The following is an 18,167-nucleotide window of genomic DNA, read 5'->3' as shown; positions in this document are numbered from 1 at the left end:
GGAAGTTGCCTAAGGGAGCCAGGGTGGTGGTATATATCTTGGGCCCTGTGGAGGACCCTGTGCAGGTCATGCCATGAGCTCATCTCCAAGGCTACATAGACCAGGATAGGAAACAGGTAAGTTCTGGCACCGACTCTCTTCCTCCTGGACCATCTCTCCCTCCTTCCCTCTGTCTTCCCTCCCTCCCTTCCTTCCGTCTTTCCTTTCTCTCTCTCTCTCCTTTCCCTTTTCCTTCCTTCCTTTCCTTTTTCCTTCCTTCCTTCCCTCCCTCCCTCCCTCCCTCCCTCCCTTCCTTCCTTCCTTCCTTCCTTCCTTCCTTCCTTCCTTCCTTCCTTCCTAAGGTGTCACCAGGCTGAGGCAGGCCTGAACTTACTTTGCAGCCGGAGCTGGCATTGAACGTCTGTTCCTCCAGCCTCCACCTCCCAAGTGTCAGGACCTCAGGTAGGAGATACCGCACCCTGCTCCGAATACTCTAAGCATAGAAATAAAAAGCAGAAAGATTCCCACTTCCATTCTCTCTTTAAATTTTATTTTATGTGTATGAATGTTTGTTGTATGTGTGTACACTATGCATATGCCTGGTATCCCTCAAAGCCAGAAGAAGGGGTTGGAACCCCTAGACCTGGAGTCACAGATGTTTGTGAGCTGCCGTGTGGAGTCTGGAAATCAAACCCAGGTCCTCTGCAGATCAGCCAGTGCTTTTAATTGCTGAGCCCTCCCCTGCTCTCAAAAATGAGAATTTTAAGGACTTTGCTACTAACCCATTATAGTGAGGACATTGTCCCCTGTCATGGCTACCACTGCAATGAGAACAGAAAGGCCCCACCCATGATTTGGGATGCACTCTCCTGGGGTGCTCTGTCCTCTGTCTCATTTCTGAGGTGGGGACGGGGGGCAGCCAGGCCTGAGGCTGCTCTAACTTTTTCTGTGCTTGGGCAAGAACCAATTCCTTCTTTCCCCGGCCATGGAAAGTAGGGCCTGCCCAGGGTGGTGGTTTGGCTGATGGTCCAGGAGTGTTCTCGCTTTCCCGTGACATTTTGCAGAGCTCCGGAGGGGAACAGCTTCAAGGTATCATAACAGCACGAGGGGAGCCCTTCTTCCCCGTGTAGCTGAGGTGCTTGTCTAGCGGCTTTTCAGTATGACCTGGGCACTGGTCTCGGATATGGATGTTTCCTTATATCCTCTGGGTTGAAGGACAAATAGAGCCAGTCTATATATAGCGGGACCATGGCTGTCATTGGCTTAGCCCCATGGCAAGGGGGGCTCTCTCCTCTTTATGTTACACCTGTTGGCTCAGGATGGACACCGTTGGGAAGGGCTCTGCTGCTCACACATACTCGTGGTGGTCCCGCCACCGACAGAGTCACATGACAGAAGGAAAACTGCCCAGCTTTGCCCTTGGCCTGGTCCCACCTGTATGTACCTGTGGTACACAGAGTCTTCACTCTCCAGGCTTTGGGACAATAAAGGACTTTACAGGCTCCAGTCTGTCCCCAAGGCTCCTTCCTGAAGGAAAAGCTACAAGGAAAGCAGTTTGGGCCCCAGAGTCTGCTGCTGGCAGTGTGCTTGGTCTGGGGCCAAAGCCACAGGCAGCTCAATGTGCCTATTGCCAGGCTCTTCTGCAAAACCCATCCCCACGGAGCCGCGGATGCAGCTCTGTTCATTTCCCAGTCCTTCCAAAACCTGACAGGGGTTACAGTTGCACAAGTCAGCTTCCCAGCCCTGAGAAGCCTGAGGAGGCCTGGCCCGAGGGAGAGGTGGGCAGAGAGAAAGCAGCTGCTGCGGTCAGTCCCTTCCTCTGTCTCATGATCCTACCCTGGCTCTTCACAGGGCAGGACTGCTTCCGCTTGGCCTAGAGGAACAGGGGCACTGAGTTTGAGAAGCCCATACTGGGTGTCTCTTCTCAGCCCAGTACTGCCCGGAGACAGAGCATAAACCCTGAACTGGGTGCAGAACTTAGCAGGGGAGGTTAGACTGCCACAGTCAGTGGGCATGCAGGGAGATGGCATGCCACAGGGGGTAATGGTGGTGCTGGCTTGAAACGGGTAGGGGAATTATGGGAGGGACCTGTTCTACAGCTCTTGGGTCAGCCACAATGTCAGCAGAGCCCAACATCGCTTCGGTGATGGAGTGGTCCTGCATATGGGATCTATCCGCCATCTACATGACTCACCAGGTATTTTGGTAAACGCTTTGGAGGAAAGCTGAAAATCTCTTGTGAGGCCTCTCACTGAACCAGTGTGTTTCCCTGGAGGGGTGCAGCCGGGAGCTAAGCCTTGGCAGTAGAAAATTGTCCATGGCTTCCTAGACTGCTCTGGTCACTGATGGGGCATAGTGAGGGCTCTCAGCACCTAATGGCCACACCAGTTGAGCCAGCAGCCCTTATCCTCCAGGATGATCTGGAGGCTGCAATTAGAGCAGCTAATAAAATTAGCTGAGCTGGCTGGAAACGGACCTGGCTCCTGTATAGTCCATGCATAAAGGTGAGTTTATGGTCTGGAGACTGAAGCCTAAGGCCTCCCCAAGGCTCAGTGTGGGTGTCTCATCTTCTCACCCCCTGTGCAGCCAGCTGCATAAGTATGGCTGATGCAAGGCTCTGAGGCCTTGGCTCAAGCCCCAAGGTTGAGCCTGGAATACAGGTGCTGCCTCCTGAGACTGGACAAGTACCCTTTGGTGGGGCGTCAGACAACCAAGAATGTTAAACATGTTGACACAGGCAGCCCTCTGTCCTATAGGAGATGTATTTTCTGTGAGGTCCAGGCTCTTCCACAAAACCTTCCTCAGAGCTCTGTATTTCACACCCCATCCTGAGTAGTGCGACTCCTGCCGGCTGTGGGTGAAGCCGCAGCCCAGCTGTGCTGGAATTCCTGCTCGCCAGTGGAGTCTGACCAAACACCACATGTGCTTTAACAGCAGATCTTTATTTCTCTCATAGCCGCAAGTCCAGCTTGCAAGGTGCCAGCCCTTCTGGACCCTGGTGTGGTCAGAGCCCCATCTGTGGGACCACTTCCAACCTTAATTAAGGCATAAGACCCAGCCTCTGAACATTGTCATATCAGAGGGCTTCAGCATGGGACTTAATGGGGTGGGACGGGGGCGGGGCAGGAACAGGCAGGGCCTGAATGGGCGGGGTGGGAGGGGGTGGGGTGGAGCTGTGGAGGGGAGGGTGGGATGGTACTGGGCAGGGCCTGAGTTGGGTGGGTGGGGCCGGCAGGGGTGGAGCTGTGGAGGGGAGGTGTGGGATGGGCCGGGGCGGGGCAGCACCTGAGTTGTGAGGGACAGGGCGGGACAAGTGCGGGTATGGGGGTGGGGGCAGAGGTGGTGCAGGAACACACAGATATTAAGACTCTAATATAGAATGTCACCCAATTACAGTCATTTGTGTCTGATCTGGAAGTGGGCAGAGGCCTAAGTGAGGCCTTGGGAATTGGGGGATGGGACTATGGGGCAGGACCATATGGAGTCTTGCACGCTTATACACAGATCACAGACCCCTGCCGAGTGCGAGGTAAACGGGGAATGTTGTAGAGCCAGACCTATCTAGTCCTGTTGCCTAAGATGGCTTGGGGTTCTCAACCCTCCTGCCTGTATCTCCAGTACTGATTTTAAGTGTCTCACCAACCCTGGCTGAGGCATTTGCTTTATGAGTATGTACCCATACACCACAGGGAGGCCAGTCCCTGACCTCTCTCTGTTCCAAAGATCTCTCAGCTTTGCTCATGTCTGACCTTGGGTCTGATTTCTAGCACCACAAGCAGATGTGAGCCTCTGGCCTTGTTCTTGGCAGAGGTCCTGAGTGTGTGTCTTACAGCTGTGTCTCAGTAACTTGAGGAGCCTGGAGACACAGACCCTGGCCATGTCTGAAGCTGTGAAGCCCAGCACAGAGAGGACAAAAATCTGCCTGGCTCAGCTTTCCCAGAATCCACAAAGGATGTGCTGGGTGATGCTGGCCCAGCTCCCTGGTGTGCACAGCTTGGGAGCATCTGGGCAGACACAGTCCTGTGGAGTAAAGGACCGGGATGGTCCTGAGGGTGTGAAGCTGCACTGGAATTCCAAGTCTTTACTGCCAGCCATGGTGGGCTCACAAGGCTGCTTGGGAGATGAAGTACCTTTCCCTCCTGGTGGATGGTGCTTCCTGCTGAGATGCTGAGACCTCAAGGCCCTCTGTGCCCTCCCTGGGCCTGCCAGAATGGGCTTCTGGTTCCCATTACGTGTCCCGAGTAGGGACGCAGTTGGTGTGGTGAGCACGAGTAAACAGAGCCCCCTGGAATGTGGGGTCAGCTAAGGCCACATGCATGAGCCCAGATGCCTTAGGAGGGAGGGCTGGTGGCTGAACAGCTGACTCAGGTGAGGTCAGCCAGGCCTGGGGTCAGCATGGCTTGCATCCAGTTTAGGGGTCAGAGCAGAGATGAGGAAGGGCTCGGGTTGGCAGGCTTACCTCACTTCTGTAGGAAATTGCTGTGGCTTCTCCCTTGATGCTTATATCCGGTGCCCTGGGTGTCCAGGAGATCAGTTACTGCCTCCCCGTGGCTGGCTTTGCCCCAGAGAAGGGGCCCTCCTCGTACTCCCAGGCTGTGCTTTACGTCAGGAGAGAGCCATTGTATGAGCAATGTGGCCATTAAGCAAGCTTGCTCTGAAGGAAGCCTGGCCTTCGCAGATCCCCGAGTCATCTCATGGGGCTCATGCAGCTGCCAGCCCCTGGGCTGTGCAGTGTTGACCCTAATGGTGTCAGGCTCCAGTTCCTAGGCAGTCACTAACCATACCTCCAAGCTAGGCCAGGGACTGTACTGCTTAAAGTCGACAGTGTTCCCACACCCCAGGCAGCATCTTAGAGCTTAGGGTTGAGCATTGCCTCACAAAGTGCTTTAGTGATGAGTCTCAGGTTTGCCGACAGAGCTCTGGGCTCAGGCCCACAGGCAGACAGCCTTACCTCCCAGACAGGGGCAGCATTCTTGCGGCTTCCCCTCCAGAGCGTATGGCTAACTTCCTTTAACCACAGGGCCATTGCCAGAGACTCCATTGTAACCAAATCCATACCAGGAGCTGGCTGCCACTGCTGGTCCATCCTCCATGCCTTGCCAGGCAAAGCATCTTCCCTGTCTCCGTAGGCCAGCTGAGGTTATGAATGATCTCATCCATACAGTGCGCAGGCACCTACCAGGCCAGCCCATCCCTTCTTCCCATGCCCCGAAGCAGTAGTTCAATCAGGAGAGACAGGGTGCTTGCTGCCCTCTGGGACATGGTCTCACTGAGGAACTATGAATGCTGGGAAGTCTGGACACTCTGGTTGGGTGTGACGTGTGGCCTGCCTGGTCTGTGAGGTGAGGTGCCACCCATTTGTAGAAGCTCCACACCTGGCCTTTTGTCCTGGTCTGAGGACCGAGATGGCAGGGTAGATCTTTCCATGCCTTCTAGCCTGCTGTCAGGGAGTGAGCCAGCTACTTTTCAACAGCCTTCTGGTGTTTCATGTTTTGAGCTGAGGGATGCTGGGTTCCATCAAGGCGGGATGATCTGCCTTGTATCTAGCCCTTAAGTGGGCTGGGTTAGAGGATTCAGAGAAAGAGATCCACTGTACTGTGGACCCTGTAGGCGACTGGGGAAGTAAAGTCAGGCTTTCTGGGAACTGAGAGCAACTGGGAGGCTGGTGAGGGTTCATCATCGGTCCTGCTGGTGTGGGAACGAGGGTCTGCGCTCTTGGCCTGATCTAAGCTCTTCTTGTCCTCAGCCATCAGCTCCTGCACTCTGGGAAATGGTGGCTGCCAGCATCAGTGTGTACAGCTCACCGTGACACAGCACCGCTGCCAGTGCCGGCCCCAGTACCAGCTGCAGGAGGATGGCAGGCGCTGTGTCCGTAAGTGTGGAGCTGGGAGAACGAGGGGTTCCAGGATCCAGGGAAGAAGCTGCTGTGAGGATACCTGGTGGTAGGAGGGAGGCGTGGGCTGCTGGGGGGCCCGAGCTGCAAGCATGGTGAGAGCTACCAGATTGCAGGTCCTCCGAGCAGGAATTTCAGGATGCAGACTTCACTCTGGTTCCCTAGATGTCTCTCTGGGGTTTGGGTGGAGGAGCTAGCCAGGCTGGAGTTTTCTGGGGCTTTGGGCTGCTTACATAGGAGAAAAAGACTTTGCTAAAGGAGTGGGGGGGGGGGGGGCAGGACCAGAGTCCCCTCCCCCAGATGTGGAAGTGGGACAGAGCAGGTGCTGAGACTCCCTAGCACAGTAGGAGGTATCAATAGGAGGGGGCGGGGCCAGGCATGTGGGTGGAATGGTGTGGGGTCTCAGGACTGGGAGATCACAGAACTGGTGGGACACAGGGCTGAATAGGTTACAGAGCCGGGGTTGTTAGGAGTTCAGGGGGTCACAGGAGTGCAAAGACTACGGGATGGAGGGAATCATAAAGCTGGAGCTGTGAGGCTGGGGGATGATGCAAAGGTGAGAGTTTCACAGGGCTGAGGGAGTCACAGGGTTGAGAGGGGCATAAGGCCTTGGGGGTTGTCATAGGGTTGGGTGATCACATAGATCCTTGGGTCAGAGGACTGGGGATCACACGGTTTGGGGCTCCTAGCCCCAGTGTCTTGTTTCAACACCGTATCTCAAAGCGAGAGATCTGGGAGAAGCAGGCCAGGCTCACAGTCAGAGCTCACCTGGGCTGGCGACCTACTTGCTGGAAGGCCTTCTTCTGGCTAAGCCTTGCTTCCTACCATGGTGCACATTCTTTGGGATTCATGACACTTGAAAATCGTGGGTTTGGTGGGGTACTGACTGTTCCGGCAGAGCCTTCGGAGCCCTGGCCTTGGATATGGAGACTTATTGAGGGAACTCACAGCTGCCTATAACTGGGGCATCATGTCACAGGCTGGAGCAGAGAGGGGTTCCTGCACTGGAGGGTGATTCTGAGTCTGACAGAGTCTCCTTCCCCATCTCTTTTCTCTGCCTCCATCCCTCTGGCTCTGGTATCCAGGGAGAAGCCCGTGTGCAGACGCCAATGGCGGCTGTATGCATATATGCCAGGCACTCGGGGCAGTTGCCCACTGTGGCTGCCACCCAGGTTACCAGCTTGCTGCAGACCGCAAAGCCTGCGAAGGTAGGATGCTGTCTAGCCTAACATCTCTGAGGCACTTTGCTGATGGGTCTAGTCTCCTCTCCCTGACAGTGGGTGGGAGGGAGACACCCAAGGAGCTGTCTACAACCCAGCAATGTTTCTGCAGGAGAAGAGAGGGAACTCGGGTTTCTGCTTTAAACACACTTCCTATATTGTCCAACTAGCACCTAGTCCTTAGGGCCCAGGAAGGGTAAGCGAGGGGGAGGGAAAAGGGCCACCTATACACCCCAGAAAACGTCCCACCTAGTCAATGTTGGGCTTTTTCCAGGTAGGTGGTGTTAAATGCATCATTGTCTGTATTTGGGCACTAGTTTCCAGATTTCATTCCTTCATCTGGCTGCTGTCATACAGCCAAGTGTGTGCCTAACCACACCCCCAGCTGTGTGCTGTCCCGACTTCTCTGTAGATAGTAAGTCTGGGAAGAGCAGCCTCAGGGAGTTTGCCATTTGCCCAGTGACTTCAGGGTGGTTGGGATGCTCCTGGAGCCATCAGAGAGATGGTGGTTCACCTCCCAAGTGTCATATCAGATACCCAGGTGCCCAAAGGGTGGGGAAAGTGGATAGCTACATACCCATCTCCCATCTGTACTAGGAAGTTATTACGGGTGCAACAGAAAAGACCCCCTTGGGCTGGAGAGATGGCTCAGTGGTTAAGAGCACTGACTGCTCTTCCAGAGGTCCTGAGTTCAATTTGAAGCAACCACATGGTAATAGGATCCAATGCCTTCTTCTGGTGTGTCTGAAGAGAGCAACAGTGTACTCAACATACACTTTAGAAACAAACACACAAACAAACAGAAAAGACTCCCCCCTCTGGGCTCAATATGAAACACAACTTGGGTTCCCTCCATTCCCTGTCTGTCGAGCTGTGTCATGGGACGGCATGGTCTCTACTATGCTGTTTAAGCCAGAAAACTGTTAATGTGCCCTGGGATATCAGCCACCACCACTATTTTCCCACTGTCAGGAGCTCCTAACTCCTCTTTCCTGTCTCTCCCTCCCAGATGTGGATGAATGTGCCTTGGGGCTGGCCCAGTGTGCTCACGGCTGCCTCAACACCCAAGGATCCTTTAAGTGCGTGTGCCACACAGGCTATGAACTGGGTGCCGACGGGCGACAGTGTTACCGTGAGTCAGCAGCAAGCAGTGGACTGGGGGTGCTGGGGGCACTCATGTAGCTCTCCCAGACCCTAGAGTCAGTTTCAGTTGGGCAGCCCTGGGTGTGGGTCCCCAGGGACTACTGAGGGTGTGCTAACCCCGCATCCTAACTGGGATGTCCTTACAGGGATCGAGATGGAGATTGTGAACAGCTGCGAGGCTGGCAACGGTGGCTGCTCACACGGCTGTAGTCACACTAGCACAGGGCCCCTGTGCACCTGCCCGCGTGGTTACGAGTTGGATGAAGACCAGAAGACCTGCATTGGTGCGAGCCAGTCCCTTTCAGGCTGCGCGACCCTCCATCCCCAGGACTCTCTGCCACAGCAAGTCTTGGACTTGTTTGGTGCCACAGCTTGGAAGTCTCTCTCTCTCTCTCTCTCTCTCTCTCTCTCTCTCTCTCTCTCTCTCTCTCTCTCTCTCTCTCTCTGCTGCTGCTGCTGCTCTTGAAGGCCTGGGCTCAGCAGATGCTGCAGGAGAGCTGGCAAGAGTCAGCATCACAACTCAGAAGGATTCTAAGTGCTTGGGTTGGCGTGAGGTGGGGGAGGGGGGGAGGAGGAGGGAAGGGTGAGAGGAGGAGGAGGGAAGGGTGAGAGATGTCCATGGAACTGTTCCTTCCAGGTGTGTGTGGTTTTGTGGCTGTATGCATGATTGATGATTATATGTAAGTGTACAAGTGATTGTGTACAGGCTCACACTTGGTCAGGTAGGATTGTGTATAGGTGTGTATACAAGGGTGTGGGTGTGCCTGAGCTGTGGCCATGGGATTGTGGGAGGGTATATGTGTATCCATGGTACCAGTAGGCTCCTGTGTGTGTCCCACAGACATTGATGACTGTGCCAACTCTCCGTGCTGCCAGCAAGTGTGTGCCAACACCCCTGGTGGGTACGAGTGCAGCTGCTTTGCTGGCTATCGGCTCAGCACGGACGGCTGTGACTGTGAGGGTGAGTGCATGCGGTGAGGTAGCAGCTGGGTGGTTAGGGGTCAGCCTTGGCCCTCCTGAGGTGGACATGGGATCCACCTGCTTCCTTCTCTGCTTATGGACATTGATTAAGTACCTGCTGTATGCTCAGGCACACCCATCCTGACCACATATAAACTTATGATCTGATGTACTACACACAAGCTGTACGTATAACTATCCAGACTCACATAGAGCCCGAAGCATATACTTGTATACAATCATGTACTTTAAGTCACACACAACCATTGCTCTTTCATTCTTCCCTTCCTCCCTCTCTCCCTCTGGCCTGTAGGCACTGGCTCCCCTCACAGAGCTGGGACATGCTCCTGCCTTTTCCTTAAATGACTCTCCTGGCAGATGTCCACTGTCCCTTCACTCTCGAGGGGAAAGACTTCTAAGGCAGTCACTGTGGATGGGGTGGTGTGGGGTGGGGTGGTGGTAGTGTAACAGCTGCTTAGGGAGATGAACACTAGGCTTTGTCATTTGGGTACAGCCAGGGCAGGAAGGGTCCTCCAGGTTTCCCACTATAGGAGCACAACCTCAACAGCCCTGTTTGTCTGCAGATGTTGACGAGTGTGCCTCTGGTCACAGCGGCTGCGAACACCACTGTTCTAATCTGGCTGGCTCCTTCCAGTGCTTCTGTGAGGCGGGTTACCGGTTGGATGAGGACCGCAGGGGCTGCACGCGTGAGCCTCCCCTTAGGCACCCCTACCTTCTGGGTGTCTGTTCCCAGAAGCCCACATTGTCTGGCAGTCTATCTGGCTTACCATCTTCTGGGCTCCGTGTGGTCTTGTCTCCTGCTGTAGGGGTGGGGCCAGCAGGCTAGTCGGGTAAGTGATTGATAGGCTAGGGCACAGTGTATGGGGGTCTTGGGCATCCCATTTCTCCATGATAAGGCGAGAGAAGACTTGACACCTATGGCGGTGTTGTTGCTGTGTCAGTGGGCGGCAAAGGCTGAGAAGCCTGTGTGTCCTTCCCCAGCCCTAGAAGAATCCGTGGTGGACCTGGATGGCCAGCTGCCCTTTGTGCGGCCCCTGCCCCACATTGCAGTACTGAGGGATGAGTTTCCACAACTCTTCCAGGATGACTATGGGGCTGAGGAGGAGGAGGAGGAGGAGGAGGCAGAGTTGCGGGGAGAACACACGCTCACTGAGAAGTTTGGTGAGGCATGAACCTGCCCTTGTCTTCTCCCCCTGGGGATGGCGGATCCTAGACTAGGCTGCCCTACAATGTTGAGCGCTCCCAGAAGGGCCTGCTTCTTACAATGTGTTAGTTCATCCATGGCTCAACTGTCCCCTAGCTCCTAGGTTGGGGATCCCGTATCTCACCTTGGAACTTAGAGGCTGGGGACATCCCTGGCTCTCTCCTCTTTGACCCAAGGGCCTGAGGCTAGGGATCTAGTTCAGAAGTCCCCCTCCCTGTCTTCCTGCAGTCTGCTTGGACCACTCCTTCGGCCATGACTGCAGCCTAACCTGCGATGACTGCAGGAATGGAGGGACCTGTCTCCCAGGCCTGGACGGCTGTGACTGCCCAGAGGGCTGGACTGGGATCATCTGCAATGAGAGTAAGGCTGATGGTGGGGTCTAAGCAGAGTCTGTGAGCATCCATTCTGTATAGTTCCCCCTGCCTAGCTCTGGGGAGAAAAATCTACCTCTCTCTCTGTCCATCTACCAACCTGCCCATTTACCTACCCAAGTACCTACCCACCCACCCATCTATCTCCACAACCATCCATCCTTCATCTCTCTACACTCCCATACATCCATCTACACACCCACCCATCTATCTCCACACCTATCCATCCTTCATCTGTTTATACACCCATCCATCTATCTCCATACCCACCCATCCATCCATCCATCTGTCTATATACCCATCCACTCATCTACCCACCCATCCATCTACACACACACCCACCTACCCACCCATCTATCTACACACACACACACCCATCCATCTGTCTACATACCCATCCACTTATCTACCCACCCATCCATCTGTCCATACACTCATGTACCCACCCATCCATTTGTCTGTCTACCCACCCACCCATCCATCTGTCTACCCACCCACCCATCCATCTGTCTACCCACCCACCCATCCATCTGTCTACCCACCCACCCGTCCATCTGTTTACCCATCCACCCATTTGTCTACCCATCCACCCATCCATCTACCCATTCACTCATCCACTCATCTATCCACCCATCTATCCATCCGTCCATCCATCCATCTACACATCCATCCATTCACCCACCCACCCATCCGTCTACACACCCATCCACCCATCCATCTACTCATTCACTCATCCATCCATCTATCCACCCATCTATCTGTCCATCCATCTATCCATCCATCCATCCATCCATCCATCCATCCATCCACCCACCCACCCACCCACCCATCCGTCTATCCATCCATCCATCCATCCATCCATCCATTCATCTATCCATCTACACACCTGTGTACCCATCCATCCCATTAATCCCATCCATTTATTATCTTATCTATTGGACCTTCCCTCCCTTTGATAAGTCTCTACTGACTGTTCCCCAACTCCCACCCCTTGTACTAGACATGGTGCTAGGATGTGGAGCAATCTAGGAACCAGTGAGCCAGCCTGTGAGATGCTCCCAGCCAGTATCTAGGAACCTAATGACAAATCAACAAATAGTTAAGACTGTTGGAGGTGTCTATGGAGGAGACCCAGTGGGTGGGCTTCTCTCAGACAGGTAGTGGGGACTCTGAAACCTTCAGATGGGAGCAGAGCCTTGCCTAGGACTATACAACAACTTAGTAGGTGAAGCACTCTGGAAATGGATCTCTCCAGAGCCCTCCTTATCCCTCCCAAGGCCTCTAGACCTGGATGGCACCAGGCAGGCCCTTCAGGCTGTGAGGATCACCTGAAATAGGTCATCTGATTAAAAGGGTCAGTGTGTGTTAGATGATGTAGCCATTGATTAGTGATGTCTGCTCTGGGTGTGGTTGGGGCCATGGGGCACAGATGGCATCATTTGCTGTTCCAGGCTATTGTTTAAAATGGCTGCCTTTAATGCCAGGAGGGCCCCAAGTTCTCCTGGTTGGTAATCCCGTTGTCTCCCTGTCGTCCCCTGTAGCTTGTCCTCCAGACACCTTTGGGAAGAACTGTAGCTCTCCCTGCATCTGTCAGAACGGTGGGACCTGCGACCCGGTATCAGGAGCCTGTCGCTGTCCCCCAGGTGTCACTGGAACCCACTGTGAGGATGGTGCGTGTAACCCGCCTGGGAACTCTAAAGAAAGGGAGGCAATATGGCGCTTGGTGCAAATTCCTATTTTTGCTCTAAGACTTTAGGTGGTGCCTGGGGGAGGAGGAGGAGGACAAAGAACTTTAGTGAGTCGTGATGCCTGTTTTCTGGGACTTATATACCGAAGGTTGAGGCTCAACTCCATGGGTGGAGACATGTTTGGAATGGATTCTCTGGGGAGGCAGTGAGCTCCTCGGACCTGGTTGCATTCAAGCAGATCTGGGTGATGGCAAGCTGGTGTTGAGTGAGATATTTAAAATGTCGTTTTCTTGGGCTGACTATCTAAGTGGTGGCGGCTTTGCTTAGCTCTGCCACCATGTTCTACAACCAGAGGCCACGTGCACACCGTAGCTAGAAATGGCCAGCCAGAAATACCGGCCCTGCCACCCATGAGATGTCAGCGTGGGAGATGGCTCTGCCAATCTTCCATGCTGTCTCCACAAGGCTGGGCTAAGCCCAGACCATCCCGCCATCCACGCAGTACTTGGTAGAAAATGAGACTCTAATGCTTACTTATTAATCAATGGTTTTATATGTTTGGTAATAAGATGCACACACAATTAGAGGTGTAACCCAATACCCAACCTAGATATATCAACTACCTTTGACTGCTAGAGACATGCACACATCTGCTGCCATGTTCCTCTCTCTCTGCCCCTCTCTCCCCTAGCCCTTCCTCTTCCTCTCCTTACTCCTCCTCTTCCTCTTCTTACTCCTCCCACCGTAGCTCCTCCCACATTGCAGGGAAAATGCCACTACAAGCTGGGGTGTGTAGAAGGAATTCTGTCTGTGCTGGTAGCTTAACATCCTGTCTAGCTGTCGCTTCAACATTGTGGGAGAATTACGGTTCATGGGAATAAACTTCTCAAGGGAATGGCTTTATCTTTGAGTGTCCAGGACTTTATTCAGCCATTTTAATTGTTCCTGTTAAGTCGGTGGTTCTCAACCTTCCTAATGCTGCAACCATAGAACTGTTTCCGTTGCTACTTCATAACTGTAACTTGCTACTGTTGTGAATCACAGCATAAATATCTGATATGCTGATGACCTTAGGTGACCCCTGTGAAAGGGTTGTTCGACCTCCAAAGGGGTTGTAACCCACAGGTTGAGAACCACTGCATTTGAGTGAGAGGATACAGTTGACAGAACCCAGCTGCTTTAGTTACGGTTTTACTGCTGTGAAAAGACACCATGACCAAGGCAACTCTTATAAAGGACAATATTTAATTGGGGCTGGCTTACAGGTTCAGATTTTAGTCCATTATCACCAAGGTGGAAACATGGCAGCATCCAGGCAGACATGGTGCAGAAGGAGTTGAGAGTTCTACATCTTCATCTGAAGGCTGCTAGTGGAAGATTGACTTCCAGGCAGCTAGGATGAAGATCTTAAAGCCCATGCCCACAGTGACACACCTACTCCAACAAGGCTACATCTTCTAATAGTGCCACTTTCTGAGCCAAGCATATTCAAACCATAACACCAGCTTACAGGTCCCAAGGTAGTCTGAAGACAATAGGGTGGCCAGGCAGCCACACGGTGTCCCCCACCCTACTTACTGTCTCTGTTGTCCATCTCTCAATCTGCTGCAAACATTTGGCGACTGGAAGAGTCGTAGGTATGCTCCAGGTGACCTCAGGGACATTTGACAGGTATAGGATCTGAATTTACGTCACTTCCCAGAGACTTTTCTTCTGCAGTCCTGGGAGAGGGCCACCAGATACCTCAGCAAGTGAAAAATATACCAATATAGTGAGCAGAAGGGGATCTCTGGTAACAGACAGGCAGATTTTGGGGGTAGAGACCTCATGGGGACCTTGTGTTAGTTTCCCAGACCCTGGGTGTCCCTTACTTTGGGGCTGCATGCTTCCTGTCTTCCTGTGACCCTATCTGCTCACACCTCTTCACTGCCTTTCTCTCTCTGTCTCAAGGCTGCCTACCTATGGGCTAAGGACATTGCTATTGTATTTGGGGATTCCCTTGGGCAAGGTGGAGTGTTCCTTTCTCAAGAGCCTGGAGATTGGGATGTGGCAGCTTTTGAGGATTCAACTATTTATAATAGGGCAGGGCAGAGTCAAAGAGACAAGGGCAGCCTTAGCCCTGAGGCATCCCAGGCTTGGGTGTGGTCCTAACCAGGTGAGGCCTTGCAACCTTCCCTGTCTGGTGGAGAGGTTGGGCTCAGCATTCTGTGTGGGTCAGAGGTTAGGATACTTAGAGCTTTGCCTGCTGGTGGGTGTGCACAGTGCTCTGAGGGTCTGGCCAGACCAACCAACAGGCCTCAATCAGGAGGTTCAGCTTGTGCCTGTAGGGCATGGCTATTCATATCTCCTGCCCTGGGTACTAAGCCTATGTCTCTTCATCCGAGGACCAAGATGGTGGGCCAACTTCTCTTCAATTCTCACTAAACTGTTCCCCACAGGCTGCCCCAAGGGCTTCTATGGCAAACATTGTCGTAAGAAATGTCACTGTGCTAACCGTGGCCGGTGCCATCGCCTCTATGGGGCCTGCCTCTGTGACCCAGGGCTCTATGGCCGTTTCTGTCACCTGGGTGAGTTCTACTATATCTATCTGTATGAGTGAGACCATCTGCTTTGCACAGTCTCACACTGGGCTGGGAGCACCGTGGTAGCCTCTGTGGATGGGTTGGCTTGCAGTTATCAGCTGGAGTCCTGTATCACTACCGTGATGGCCTCCAGGCATCTGGTGCACTGACCTTAGACTGGTGTGACTCCTAGCTCTTATCTGGTAGTGCAGGCAAGCAAGACAAGACTTCCCAGGAAGCTTCTGATTTTGGCTTGTGGAATAAAACCAACTTCCCAGCCCCTGTCAGAGTTCCCATCTCTGGGTACATGGACTCTCAGGGAAGGAAGGGAATGGTGGATTAGCAGAGAAAGAAAGGGTTATGGTAGTGTTTGGTATCTGTGAAAGAGCTTCTTGGGAGGAGAAAGTTGGGGTTGTCCTACCTGGAAAGTGGTATAACCTGGGGATAGCCTATCAGCTATGCAGACCCTGGTTTTTAGCTCTAGGTCTCCAGGACACAAACAGATGTGCTAGGATTCCTCGAATGTTCTGGAAGGGGACTCAGCTACAGCAGCATTCTGATCACCCCTGCTGATTCGGGCTGACTGGGGTGGGTGCTGTAGCAGGCAGGCTCCTTATGGCTTTGCGTCTGCAGCCTGCCCTCCCTGGGCCTTTGGGCCGGGCTGCTCTGAGGACTGCCTTTGTGAGCAGTCACACACAAGGTCTTGTAACCCGAAGGATGGCAGCTGCTCCTGCAAGGCCGGCTTCCAGGGCGAGCGCTGCCAGGCAGGTGAGTCTCTGGAGGAGAGGGAGGTCGGTCCCAAGGCCATTGAAAACCTCATTTCCATCTCTCAATTCTGTCTTGCCTCTCACTCTGCAGAGTGCGAGCCAGGCTTCTTCGGACCAGGATGCAGACAACGTTGCACCTGCCGGCCAGGTGTGGCCTGTGACCCTGTGAGTGGCAAGTGTCGGACACAGTGTCCTCCTGGCTACCAGGGGGAGGACTGTGGCCAAGGTGAGTGACTGTCCCCTGGGGGTTCCTGCGATTAGGGTCCCTTGTACTAGGGGGCTGTAAAAGTGTACTTCTGGAAGATGCCAGTCCAGCCTGTGTGTAAATGGCCCCTTTACCTACCGTCAGCTCAGAGGTAGCATGGTTCCTGGACCGTCACAGAGGTGCTCAAAGAAGGCACTGAGCTGCCTGCTTGGTTCAGAGTCAGCACCTCTGTGAAATGACTGGCCACGCCTTGCTTCCCTGAGGCTCCTGGGAAAGCTCTGTGTTGGAGTCTGGGGCAAGATGGATGAGAAGGGAGCCAGAGGTTGGAGGTGGGAGGAGGAGCAGGCTGGCTGCTGAGGCAGGGGGATGCTTCAGAGAGTCCTACTCTGTTTGTGGGCTTATAGTCTGGGGTGTACGAGTGAGAACAGAGCTGCCATGACCTTAGATATTTGGCAGGTAGAAGAATGGGCCTCAAGACCCAGGAGGGGCACATTAGTGACTTGGGTCCTTAGGTGTCACTGGGAGACCTGAGGCAGGGTTGGGAGTAGGTGGCTTGGCAAATCATATCCTGATTGGTTGGCAGCCCAGCATATATGGGGTTGAGGGCTTGCCCTAGAGGACCAGGAGGGAAGATAAGAGGCTGTGACCTACATTGGCAGGGACTTATGACTGGGAACTATGGACTGTGGTCCTCACAGTGATGATCTAAGGCTGTGTACCTTGTGGAATGTCAAGTTGGACACTCAGACATTTGGCTTAAGGCTTCTTGACCAGGACGGGATACAGCCATGTTGTCACAGGTCCTTGAGGGAGGGGGCAGATTGGAAGGGGGCTTCAGGGCCTGAGTGTGACCAGTTTAGGGTGGGCAAGGCTGGAGAGGAATGCAGGAGCCCTCAGCCATCTCTCCTTCTTCTCTGTAGGGGAGAAAGGTAGAGGAGTCCCCAGCACCACCAGCCAGGGTCATGGGTCAGCTTGGCAGAGTCTCATCTATGGGATGAGGCCTGGTGAGGGCTCTCAGGTCTTCTTGGAATAAGAGAATATTCAGGGCTTGTAACTCAGTCTAGAATCTCCAGACCTGACCTGTTCTCAGGACTCTATGCTCTTAGGTTTTGTTCACCAGCTCTGAGTGTCCTTATTTGTACAAGCATCTAGGGAGTGGACAGGACTGAGCCTCTTAACAGAGCCACCCAGAACACACACATATACACGCACACACACATACATACACACAGATACACGTATATACACACATATATACACATACATGCACAGACACATACATACATACACTCATGCACACACACACTCATACACATATAAATATACATAAACACATATGCATACACATACATACACACATCACATACATGCACGTGTACATGCACACATACACACATACACACACATATTTACACATACATGCACAGACACATACATACATACACTCATGCACACACACACTCATACACATATAAATATACATAAACACATATGCATACACATACAAACACTCATCACATACATGCATGTGTACATGCACACATGCACACATACACACACATATATACACATACATACACACACTCATACACATACACACATGCACACATACACACACATACACACACACATATATATACACACATACACACACATGTACACACACTCACACATACACATATGTGCACACACATGTATACATACATGCACATATATGTACACACATGCACATACATACATGTACACACACACACAGTCATGTGCCTCTGTACACATACACGTGTAGCTTCCCTTCCCCACAAGCCTGTGCCCTCCTTTTCTAGATTCCCTGCCACACCTCAGGCCTAGTGTTCAGGAGAGCCTACTTTCCACCAGTCCTGGGGCCTACCCCTGTATCAAAACCAAAAGGAACCCCCCTTTTCCTTCCCTTACTTTATTAAAGACTCCAGTGCCCCCAAGGACAGACCACAGGAAATGACATACATACTTTTACAGAAATGGTTCCTCTCGTTATTGGGTCTGGAAAGTATTACTGCCCTGAGTACAAGTCCATGCTTATTTGGTGGGGAGAGCTCCCGAGGTCTTGAGGGACCACCTTACTGGCAATGTTGAGCTCTTTCCCTGGCCTGTGCCACGTGTTTGCTGCGTGTGTGCA

The 18,167-nt window shown here is 53.0% G+C and overlaps 1 protein-coding gene across 3 annotated transcripts in view; it reads left to right on the top strand.

Annotated features, from left to right (window-relative positions):
* Positions 1 to 18,167, top strand: part of Megf6 (multiple EGF like domains 6) — a 103,136-nt gene that overhangs the window by 72,674 nt on the left and 12,295 nt on the right. For all 3 annotated transcript variants that reach the window (XM_076933621.1, XM_076933620.1, XM_034503285.2), the window contains 12 exons: positions 5,726 to 5,851; positions 6,958 to 7,080; positions 8,102 to 8,224; positions 8,382 to 8,519; positions 9,077 to 9,196; positions 9,780 to 9,902; positions 10,198 to 10,377; positions 10,649 to 10,780; positions 12,333 to 12,461; positions 14,918 to 15,046; positions 15,674 to 15,808; positions 15,899 to 16,033. In XM_076933621.1, coding sequence (XP_076789736.1) covers positions 5,726 to 5,851; positions 6,958 to 7,080; positions 8,102 to 8,224; positions 8,382 to 8,519; positions 9,077 to 9,196; positions 9,780 to 9,902; positions 10,198 to 10,377; positions 10,649 to 10,780; positions 12,333 to 12,461; positions 14,918 to 15,046; positions 15,674 to 15,808; positions 15,899 to 16,033 — 1,593 coding nt within the window. The remainder of the gene's footprint in view (positions 1 to 5,725; positions 5,852 to 6,957; positions 7,081 to 8,101; positions 8,225 to 8,381; positions 8,520 to 9,076; positions 9,197 to 9,779; positions 9,903 to 10,197; positions 10,378 to 10,648; positions 10,781 to 12,332; positions 12,462 to 14,917; positions 15,047 to 15,673; positions 15,809 to 15,898; positions 16,034 to 18,167) is intronic.

The sequence above is a fragment of the Arvicanthis niloticus genome, chromosome 5, assembly GCF_011762505.2.
Source record: "Arvicanthis niloticus isolate mArvNil1 chromosome 5, mArvNil1.pat.X, whole genome shotgun sequence".
In the NCBI taxonomy this organism is placed as follows: Eukaryota; Metazoa; Chordata; class Mammalia; order Rodentia; family Muridae; genus Arvicanthis; species Arvicanthis niloticus.
This window is presented reverse-complemented; position numbering and strand designations above follow the sequence as displayed.